The sequence below is a fragment of the Chinchilla lanigera genome, unplaced genomic scaffold (genome assembly GCF_000276665.1).
Source record: "Chinchilla lanigera isolate Chin_1 unplaced genomic scaffold, ChiLan1.0 scaffold00099, whole genome shotgun sequence".
Lineage (NCBI taxonomy): Eukaryota > Metazoa > Chordata > Mammalia > Rodentia > Chinchillidae > Chinchilla > Chinchilla lanigera.
The window spans coordinates 7,182,576-7,194,249 of NW_004955500.1; the positions used below are offsets into that span (position 1 = coordinate 7,182,576).

The 11,674-nt window shown below is 42.8% G+C and overlaps 1 protein-coding gene across 1 annotated transcript in view; it reads right to left on the bottom strand.

The window, feature by feature from the left end:
- The window catches only part of LOC106146327 (collagen alpha-1(I) chain-like), a gene marked incomplete at its 3' end in the record, with an annotated part of 26,691 nt that continues 15,017 nt past the window's right edge, over positions 1–11,674 (bottom strand). Inside the window, 1 exon segment of the mRNA XM_013505635.1 lies at positions 1–430. Coding sequence (XP_013361089.1) covers positions 1–430 — 430 coding nt within the window.

Consider the following 11,674-nt stretch of genomic DNA (forward strand, 5'->3'; position numbering starts at 1 on the left):
AGGAGGCCGGCGGCCCTGCGAGGGGGAGAGCAGCGAGGTCCCGGAGCACGCGGAGGAGGCCTCTGCCTCGCCAGGCGGCCAGGAAGGCGCGGGAGATGTGGAGGCGCGGTGTGCGGCTGAACACCAAGGCGACCAGGGCCAGGAGGGCCAGGGAGGCCAGGGCCAGGGCCAGCGCCAGGAGGGCGGAGGCCCGAGCAAGGGAGGACGCCAGGCCTGAGTCCAGAGGCCGGAAGAGGTCGGGCTCCAAGGTTAGGGAAGAGAAGCAGCAGGAGCCCTAGAAGCCGGCCAGACGCACCGTCCAGACACCAACAGCGGATAAAGCAGGGTCGTCTTGCAGCGGGCGGGGGAAGGCTCGGACGAAGACCTCCATGAAATCCCGAGCTTCCCAGAATGCAGTGGGGAGCCCATAGTGTGGGAGAGGCTTCAGGTTCTCAGGGCACTGATGCCTTTCCCACACACACTGCTGAGAAAGCAGCTCTCACTCTCAATGAAGCTGGTTATAAGACTTCCGGTGCTTTGTGTCTGTCTGTTCTTAACTGGAAGGGCAAGGGTGGGTGTTGGTGAGACCAGTAGCAAGAAGATGTGAGGCCGAAAGAGGAAAAGAGCTGAGATTCTGTTCCTGCTGCGGGACCCAGAGAGGAAAGAAAACAGGGAAACCTTCAGCTGCACAGGGGTAGTTAGAAGTGTTGAATTAATAAGCAGCCTAGCAACTCCAAATTGAGTTTTGGGCAGGAGGGTATGTTGCCAAGAGTACACAACCTTTGAATGGCCCCTTGATCCAAAGTGTTCTACTGAAATTCTTTTATGACAAAATCCCACCTTCCAAAATTGATTATAGTGATTGTGTAAGTTTTGCCTTGAGTTGATATGCTATTTTCATTTTTAAAAATGTCTTCAGTTAAATGAAGTAGTTGGAAAGCATCCAGGAAGAGCCTGGCACAGGGTTGTTGTGTGTTAAATAGGTGTATAAATAATCCCGAATTGGATGGTAATTTGCTGTAGCAGAAACATTCTGAACCACGCTATTGTTTAGTGAGACCAGGATTCTAGTCCAAGTTCTGCTGCTCTGGCTTTAGCTACATTATTACCAAAGCATTCATGGATTCCTTGGCTGTGAGATAGTGGAATTTCACTGAGATGATTTTAGGGGATTTTAGTGTCAGTGAAATGACAAGGGGAGCTTAAACACTATATATACTTTACATGATGAAATTTAAAAAACAAGGGAAATAGCTACTGGGAATGTGCTAATTCCTAGAGAGGAGTTGTTTTATAGAATGAATATTAGAAATACAGGTGATGTGGACAGATAATGAGTAGATTTTTTGCTTTTGTTACAGCACATCATTTATTTGGCACTAAATCAAAGTGTGAAGTGAACATAGTATTTCTTTTGGTTCTAAATGGAGAGTTTAAGAAACTGGGAGTAGTTCTTAAGTCATAGGCTGTGACAGACATAGAAGCAGTTCCTCAGGAAGTAGATCAGAGTAGTTGATTCAGGGAAAGGACTAGCTAGTAGTCTTCAGCTGAAGCCAAAATGGGGAAATTGGAAACTCCTGGAAATGCATTTGATTCTTGAAAAGAGAGAGACAAAAAGGTATTTGAGCAATCTAGGGGCCTATTTTTCCAGTTGTGTACCTGAGCATATGATATTATAAGCTGGTTCTGGGGGTACTGGAGCCTCCTTCTGGAGCTGGTCTCCAGTTCTTTCTGTCTTCAACAAGAATTGAACAAAACAAGCAGAAGTAGTGGCGAAGTTTATTTGAAAAATTAAAAGTGAAGAATAAGGGAGAAACTGATTCTGCAGAGCAATCAAGCCAAGGAAAAAATAAAAACCAAACCAAAACAAAAGTACATTCTGGCCACAAGGCAGGCTATCATGAGGAAAACTACGGTTGTGCGATTTCAGTGGTGTCCTCTCCTTTTACTTACTCCACATATCGCAGGAACCCATGAGAACTATATATACAGGGTCCTGAGAATCATTTGGCATGTGTGTCCTGGAATCACTTAATCCCTTGTGATCAGCCACCAAAGAACAGCTTCATTCTTTCTTGCAAATGGTTGGCATTTGTAGGATGTGGCTGCCGAATTTTGGACTCTAATGGCAAAGACTATATGAGGCTGTCAGAGGCGAGGAGTCTGTTCCCCTAGAGTGGACATAAGTGACTGGCAATGTCTTTTATAGAAATGTAGGCTGCAGGACTGGGAATACCTGTTCTCTATGCATTGAAAAGAGAGGAATTGCTTTGGGATCTTGACCCAAAGGCTAAGACAGGAACCTTACTCCGGGTATACATTTCAAACAAGTTAGATGGAGTGACTGCTAGATGACCACCATGCCTGAGAGCAGTAGCAGCCAGAGCTGTGCATGTGAAGAAAGCTATAAAGTTAACTCTAGGACAGGGACTAGAAGATACCCCATCAGGTCAGAGCTATTCCAGAGACAAAAGGTTACTTGTGGCTAACAGGAAAATGGCTTACCGAGAAGTACCAGGCCATGCTTGTAGACACCACTGAGATTAGTATAAACTTGCACCACTCCTAATCCTATCTCTCTGATGCCTACAGGCCCACAAGTTAGCCACTCTTGTGAACAAGTGATTTCTCAGATCTATGCAAGTAAGCAGGACATCAGTGACCTGTCCCTCCAAGACCCTGGCGAGATGTGTGTGGTTCACTGATAGAAGTAGCTTTGTCTAAGAAAGACACTGTCAGCCACAGATAGCCTGGGTCTTGTCCCTAGGTAGTTATCATTCCCCAGGTGTAAGAACATACCTAGTTTGTAAATGTTTTGGAGGAATATCCGCATCTTTTCTTTAGAGATTTTATATTCCTTCTTAGCTAGAAATTTGAGAATTTGTACATTTTTTTAGTTAGATAATTCATGGTTGGTCTATGAGAGGCTAGAGCTCTTTATGTGCCTCTTCTTGGATTGTACACTGCTCTCAGGAAATTGGCTGGGGTCTTTTAGTCTTATAACTACTAGCATAGCTGAATTTTCCCTACCAGGTATTTCATTATACCAGGCAGGAGGATCTATCTGTTGTGTAACTTGGTCAGGTAGGCCTGGTGTAATCCCAAGTAAAAGCTCTTTGGTCTTATCTGGAATTTGAAAATTGCCTCCAATTTTGCTAGTATCTCTTTCTAGCAAAAGAGTAGAACACTGTGGGACAATTAGAAGCTCTTAGTTACATATTTGCCTTCAAAATGATACATCAGAAGAGGAGTAAAGAATCTCCAATCAGGGAGACCCCAACTCTGGCTAAAGACCTAGTGGAGGGTTTTCCAGAGAAGTCAAAACTGAATGAGCTGTCCCTGTGTCAGCCATTTGCTCACCCATGACGTCCAAGATTACCCAGACTTTTCAGAAGAGATGGTGGTGTCCACGGACAGTGGCCTTGCAGGTTCCCCTGGGTCTCTTTAGTTGTGGAAGCAGGAGATGAGTGTTTTGGCTGCCTTAGCCCCTGTCTGGGCACAGGGAAGACCAAACTTCCAATGCCACCCATACATGAGGCACATTAGCTGCCTCACAGTTTGAACAGAGTCTAAGCAGAGGTACAGTCTCATGCCCAGTGACCAGTCCTCTTGCACTTGAAACAGGAACTCTTTCTCAGGTTACCCCTATGTTTTCCATTAGATGACATGGCTGAATTTGGAGTATTACCAATCACACCAGCTATAATCTTAGTTTTTCTCTTTTGTCCCTTTCTGATTCCTGCTTGTTGAACACAGAAAAACCAGTGTTCAGCACATGGGCCATGGCTGTCTGTGTGCTCATCTGAAGTTTTTGTACTTTATACCAAATATCAAATGAAACTGACAAATGAAATGGTGTCCCACTAGTGCATCTCCCTCCCAGGAAGATATGACTATACTAGTATATTTACAAAAGACTTCTATCAATTGGTTATGCTTCCAAACAGCTGGATGTTCCTCTGTGCCCTGTGTGACCCACTCACTTTGTCATAATGAACAGTATTTAATGCACATTTTTATCCCCACGAGAACAGCTGTCATATCAGACATCATTTTTAGTCCCCTACTAGTCCTGCAGTGTCTGTTTGGTTCTATTGAAGGGAGAATAGCCTCTCCAGGGTGATTTGCCTCTCTTTTAAAAGCATACTGCTCATCTGCATAGCTCCCAGCCTCTTGTAGGTTTCTCTGTGTTTCTGAGAGTTGATTTAGTTATTCATCGCATTACTGGGCATTGGCAACTGAAAAAGGGACCTGAAACAGAGTATTCTCTTCCATCCCTGGCCCACTCTTAGGGGCAGGATAACTTTTGAATTAGAGTAGTAAGAATAACTACTTTGGGTTCAACCTATGGGGCTTATTGGTGTGTGGAGCGTGATCGGGGCTGAGGAATGCTGGGGTCCTCTGGAGCACTAGGTTTCTGAGTCACTTAGAGGGGATGGACCTGATTTGCTGGCCTGGGGATTGTAAAGAGGAGGTCAGCGAAGCCTCCTAGTGTGGTTATCTTCATCAGATAATAGGAACCTGTATCTCCCTGAGAGACAAATGGTCGTGTCAGGACAGTGTCATTTAAGATAGCCTCCTCCTCCTCAGGGACCACCCAAATACCATAGTTACTGTGCATTACCTTTGACAGAGTCACAGAAACCTGAACATAAGAGATTTCATGCCATCATTTTTGTTTTATGCAAAAACACTGTCACTGGAGAATAGTCTCATAATTAAAAGTGCCATCCTGTACCCATCTCTCACCATTTCCCAGTTCATACTGAACCCAAACCATGTTGCAACAGCAGGTGAGCTGTTCTTGGTTTATACTGTCAAGATCAACCTTTCCCATTCATTTAGAGTATGGACTAGAGGCGAAGTTGGTGCAGTCTGTGTGGTGAGATCCGAGGAGTTTCCCATGGCTCATGGGGACTTGGCTTCTTAAGATGATGTCCCGTGTAGAAAGAGGAGAGCTGAGAGTCCCAACAAAGTGTCCCTTGTAAGACTCTAGCATTTGTTAGACCGACATCTGTGTCCTAACTTTAGAGTGAAGCCAGCATCTTTCATGAAAGTGCAGAAGAAGGGCCTCCTGAGGTATTTTTTCTCCATATTGGGGCCCATTGACTCCTTGGAGAGAAGTGGACAGAGCCACTTACTGGCCTTGCCTAGCCCTTGACTTCCATGAGGTGAAGGCAGGGCCCCCAGCCCACGGAGTTTCCTTAGCCACCCAGTTGAGCCGCTTGATGGCTCTTACTTAAGCAGAGTGAAACCACTGAGGGACAATATCTCTGGGACTTACCTGATAGTAAACTCTTTCCCCTAATAGGAAGGATGGCTCGCTTTTGTATACTCATTCTCGTTAAGTTTTAAATTCCGCTCAGGCTATCAGGCATATGTTTTAACATTACCTGCATTTTGTTTGAAGAAACAAAGAAAGCACCCAACCAGGAAGCAATAGCTCCAGGTGGGTCCTTGGACCCAGGGATGAGTCAGCGAAAGCCAGCCACTGGCCACCTAGAGAGAAAAGTTATGGGAGTGTTTTATTTATTTTTATTTTTAAATTTTTTTTTGGTTTTTCTCCGGTACCGGGAACCGAACTCACGACCTTGCGCTTGCCAGGCAGGCGCTTTGCCGCTGAGCTAAATCCCCAGCCCCCTATGGGAGTGTTTTAGACAGATAATTTTTTCTCTCCTGTGTGGGAAGAGAGTGTGCCAGTTAAAATAATTCAAAAGATAAAGGAAACCCCCACGTTCTTCAAAATCAGAAGCTTCATTCCTATCTGCCAAGGTGAGAACTTGTAAGACCAGTTGGTAAAAAGAGAAAAAGGAAAAAAAGTAGCAACAGTTGACACAAGACAGCGTCTCGCTGCATACCAAGGCAGCTGGGCTCTCAGCCACGTGACAAAGCAGGATGGTGCTAGGCCCAAACAACACACCAAATGAAAAGGCCATTGATAAACGGGCAAATGGAGAACAATTTCCAAAAGGGGTCGTAGAATACGGCAAATAAACCCTGGACAACAAACCCAAACTCTTGGTTGCACACGTAGCACAGCAAGCGATCCGGCTACTTAACCCCTACTCACAGAGGAGTGCAGGTGAGAAGAAAAAGTCTTGCAGCTGGAAGAATAACAGCCCGCGCATTCCTTCCCTCTGTCCCCACGGAAAAGGGAAGGAAGCCCTTCCGGATGCCATGAGAAAACGCCTCACAGATCTCAGCACATAGAAGGGAAAGGAGAAGAACAACAGAAAAACCCTTCACATTTTAAAGAGAAGCAAAAATGTGCCCAGGACCTCCTGAGTCTCCTGGCTGGCTAAGCCAAATAAATATTGTCAAGTCTGATGGGTGAGGTTGTTACAGCCACCGCATGAAACCACAGAAAAAGAGCAAAGTCGTGTCCACCCGCCATGCCCATCCGGAGAAACCTGACCACACTGGCATTTGCTGTACCCATTCAGAGAAGCACAGCCACCACCCCAAATCTCTCAAGGTAGCAAGATCCTCTCCTGCCCTTGGAATTCTTTGTTCCACCCTTGCTTCCTGGTGGTTCTGCTCTCAGAACTGGCTCACTCCCATGAGTGAGCGGCCACGGTTGCTTAAGCAGAGCTTTCTCAGGTGGTCTCTCTCCCTTCCGCACCTTTAACAAACGTTCAGGTTCCGCGGTACTGGGACACGCTTCTGGAGCTGGTTTCTCGATTCTTTCAATCTTGAACAAAGGATGGAATGAAACAAGCAAACATGGTGCCAATGTTTATTTGAAAAAATAAAGTGAAGGGTAAGGGAGGAGCTGGCTTTGCGTAACACCCCTGGGCCAAGTAAAAGAGAAGAAAACCAAACCCACAAAAGTACACCTTGGCCACAGGGTTGGCCCCTATGATGAAAACCACGATCTCCTTTTATTTCCTCCACACATCACAGGAACACCTGAGAACGACATATACGAGGCCCCGAAAACCATTTGGCACCTGCGTTCTGAAATCTGGCCACACTTACTTCCCCAACCAGTTTCGCCATTCCCTGCCTCCATGTCTTCCACAGGGAGGGTACAGTGACATGTACTTCAGACAAGCAAGAAGCTTTTAAGCAAGGCCTGTCTGTGCCCTCCGACACTTTGAGACTCATGCTTTAAGCCTGTGCAAAGCCAAGTTCTTACAGGGAAGGGGGTTCTGACGTTTGTACCATTGAGGAAAGAATTCAGTCAAGATACATGGGCAGTCACGCAGATGTCTACGTAGAGTTTATTTTAAAGTGAATATAGGGAGATCTGGGCCTTCATTTAGGCCTCTGCCTAGAGTAGATGTCAGGATATCTTTTTCTGCACACAAGAGCAACTCCTCAGGTCTGGGGAACTAGAGTAATTATGGTACTCATAAATTTTTCTTAGAAGTTATACTTAAAGATTTCCTGTCCTCTTATCATTAGGCCATAGGACCTGGCAGTCAGGAAAATATATGCCTTGTTTTAGAAATACAGGCCCTGTGTCTTTGGGTCTGAGACATAATATATGGTTGTAAGTGTGTTATTTTTAAGGTCTTTGTTTCTTTACTATAACTGGCAAAGCATGTTATTTTGGACTCCCCCTTTGTACTTCAAGTCCATTAATGTCTAACTACTTACTAGATAAGTGATGGCAAAGTGCTTGCAATGTGTCTGTAAATCGGAGCTTGCCGTGTATACAGTTATTTGAACTCGGATTGTTCTCCATGCTGTGGTTAAGTTTACTATCCATTTGAATGTCTGTGAGTGACAGAATGAAGCAAATAGACTCAGAATAGGAAGCCACCTGAAAATAGAGTGTGAGAAAATCAAACATGGTCTATTGAACATGATTTCAACAAAGTTAATCAAATGGTATTATAACCAAATTAGCAGTCCCTTTATAGTCTTGGTCTTCTTTATATAAATAAAAAATGGTATAGAATTAGGAAGTTTTGCTCTTAGGACAGGATGGGAAGCTGGAAGCAATTTGTTTTCTAGATCTCCTAGGAGTCACCACACTTCTGTCTGTATTATGATTTCTTCATTTAAGCAAATGTCCATCCGCTCAGTAAAACTTATCTAATTTATTAAGTGGTTTTCTCTTACAGAGTCAGTAGCAACCAAGAGACACCTAGGCCCTGATCCTATGTAGCTACCAATGGTCACTTCAACTTTTTGTGATAAATTCTAGGATGATTGTGTGTCAATGAAATATAAGAAATGACCTTAACTCAATGGCAAGCTACCCAGATCATCCAGACGCTAGTGCTGGCTGGGTACTCTGTCAAAGAACTCCCCAGAATGGCTGATCTTAGTGATCAGTGTAAGATCCTGGGTCCTGTACTAGGAACGCTGAAATGGATAAAACATCATCTCAACTATGCTGTGCTTACTTTCAACTTGAATACTGGGGTATTTTAGTCAGAGTAAATTGAGTATCCTAACCTCACTCCTTTGCTTTCATTTTACCTCTATTGCCCAGGGCAGTACTGATTGGATAGCTGTTAGATTTCAGAGTTGTAACAAATCTTAGATACCCTCTAGCATCACATATTGAATGGTTGGTTAAAAAACAGTTAGTAGAAATACAAATGGCCTTTATTTCTTCACCAGCTTGATAATAATGACTATCATTTTTAACCTTTAAGGCACAGTAGCTTAATTTTAAATTCCTGTTTTTATCAGTGCATGATGGCCATGTATAATAGTTACATTTATCATGGGGAGTTGGTTCATGGACGTAACACATCTGAATTGCTTTCCTCTCCTCTCTCCCCTTCCATATCCTGGTCCCTTTCCTATTTGCAGCAGAGCAATCTCCCTGTTTCCTGTCATCTTTGTTTTACTCTTTATTTATATTTTGTTTTTCTCATGTAAGAGAAATCATGTGACATTTACAGTGTGTGTTTTATGTCACTGTACATTATGATCTCAACATGTACCCATTTTCCTGTAAGTGACTCAAGTTTCCCCTTCATTATGGCAGAGTAGTACTCCTCTTCCTTTATTCATTCTTCTGTTGGTAGAAAAATCGACCACTTCTAAGATTTAGCTTTTATGAATTGTGCTTCTATAAACATAGATATACATGTATCACTCTAATATGATGTCTTTAACTTTTGGGGGAAAATATCCAGAATAGCTGGGTCAAATGCAATTTCTCCTTTTAGTTTTTTGAGGAATCTCCCTGCTGATGTCCGTAATGGTTGTGCTAGTTTACAATCCCAACAACAGTGTAGAAGCGTTCCTTTTCCCTTACAGCCTAACCAGCATTGGTTATTATTTGATTTCTTGATGGTAGCCATTCTTCTGGGGCTAAGGTGTAATCTCAGTGTTATTTTAATTTCCATTTCTCTAGTGGCAAGAGATGTTAAACATTTTTATGTGTCTATTAGTCATTTGTATTTCTTATTCTGAGAAGCGTCTGTTCATATAAATTGTCCGTGTTTTGATTCGGTATTTTATTTGGGGACATCTAATTCCTTCTGTGTCTTGTAGAGTAATCCTCTGTCTGTAGAATAGCTGGCAATTTTTTTTTCCTATTCTGTAGCGGTCTCTTTGCTCTGTTGGTTTTTTCCTTTGATATTCAGAAGCTTTTTAATTTAATGTAATCCCCTTTGCTGATTCTCAATGTTATTTCTTGTGCAGTTGTGATTGTTTTCTGAAAGTCCTTACCTATTCCTATGTCTTCAAGAATTTTACTTATTTTATCCTCCAGCAGAGTGTTTTTCCATTTTAACATTTAGACCTTTAATCCATTTTGTACAAGGTGAGACATATGGCTCTAGATTCAACCTCAGCATGTAAACAGCTGGTTTTCCCAGCACAATTTAGTAGCACAGCAATTTTTTTGAAAGGCACATTACGGCATGTGTATAAAGCCTATGTTTATTTATTTTATTTCTTTTCTTTTTGAGACAGGGTCTTGTTATATAGTTCAGGCTGGTCTTGAACTCATTATGTGGCCCAGGCTGGCCTTGAACTCACAGTGATCCTCCTGCCTCAGCCGCCCAAGTGCTAAGATTACAAGCATGAGCCACTATACCCAGCTCTGCCCATGTTTATTTTTCAGAAGTGTTTCTATTGATAAATTATTAATTTTAATTCTATGAGTTTTATTATTTAAACAATGTGTACTTAACAGGAAAATAAGATATCAATAAAATAAAACATTACATTTTTAATATGTAGTGAATGTTTATAATAAACATCAACATTTTCAACTCAACTATTTACCTGCTTACAAGATCTAAAAAATAACAGCAGAAATAAATTTCTATATGCACTACAATGAAAATACAGATGATTCTACCACAGAAATAACCTTTGCTTCAGTTGTCACACCTATGTCAGTCTTCACACATGACAACAGCATGTTCCATGCACAAGTATCACCTACACTGATAGCACAGGTGTTTTGTTTTTCTGTCTTTTTGGTAAGACATACTTGACATCTCCCTGGTCTTCCCGTTTTCTTAGGAGGTTCTTGTGATATTTCACCCGTCTCTTCACTGGTCTGCTCCAGATTTCTTTTGAGAAGTTCTTTGGGCAGATATGTACTGTTCTTCCTCCTTTGTAATTGATCGTTTATCAATTCCAGTCTGAATCCTCTCAGAGAATTTCTCTATAATATTTTGTGCTTGTTATTTTCTTTGTAAACTACTTATGCCTGACGTGCTTGGAATTGAGTAAAACACAGCCACTGGCCCATGCTCTGTGCTTCTAGTGACATCGCAGTCGTTGCATAACTCATCCACATCTACTCCCCCTTTCACTGTGTTGTAAAATGTGACCGTTTCTGGTTTCATTTGTCTTCAGGATTCAACATCAATCTTTTTTTGTTCGTTTTTGAGACAGGGTCTCATTATGTAGTCCATGTCTCACTATGTAGTCCAGGCTGACCTTGAACTCACAGGACCTTCCTGCCTCAGCCTCCCCGGTTCTGGGATTACAAGCACTCACCACTGTGTCTGGTTTCACTATCAATCTTTGCATCATGCTGTAATGTTATTGATCCTACTTTGTTTTTCTTCACCATATAAGAGGAAGCCAATGTTACTTTTTTCTGAAATCCAAAGATTGGATTATATATTTTTCTATTGTGAACTTGCAAACTTTTTTTTTTTTTTTTTTTAGGAATCTTGGCTTCATTCTTGCCAATAATTCCTGTGCAGGTCAACTGGTGTTCTTTTAGCAAATGCAATATCAGTGGGCAACTAGTGAACCAACTGTCAAATGTGACATTCGAGTTACTTTTTGAAATAGGTGCAGCAAGTCTCTTTGCAAAGTCATACAGTTTATTATTGCATGAAAAAAGACCTGGTGGTCAAGTTCCAGGCTCAGTTTCTAAATTAAAGATTGTGGGAGTGGTTGAAGATGGAGACTGATCATATGTGTAGAACTAAAGCAAAGCCAGCCCTCAGACACAGAGCACAGGAGGCAAGCCACACGAACAAGCTGTTCCAGCTCTGCGAATGCTGGGAGCTTGAAGCAAACCAAGCAAACAAGTTGCTGGGCAGATGGGTTTCAACTGACAAGAACCTCCTGCGTGTATAAATAAAGGTGCTGCAGTGGCCGGCGGTTCTCTCCCACCAGGAGAGGAGGCTCCACCTGACCTCAGTGTTCTGCATCTTGACTCTGGTTTTTCTTCATCCTCCACCGTCCCCCCTCTGGAGTTTCAAAAGCTGCACATGGTGTGGCACAAGATGTAAAATGTCTTTGCACCTACCAG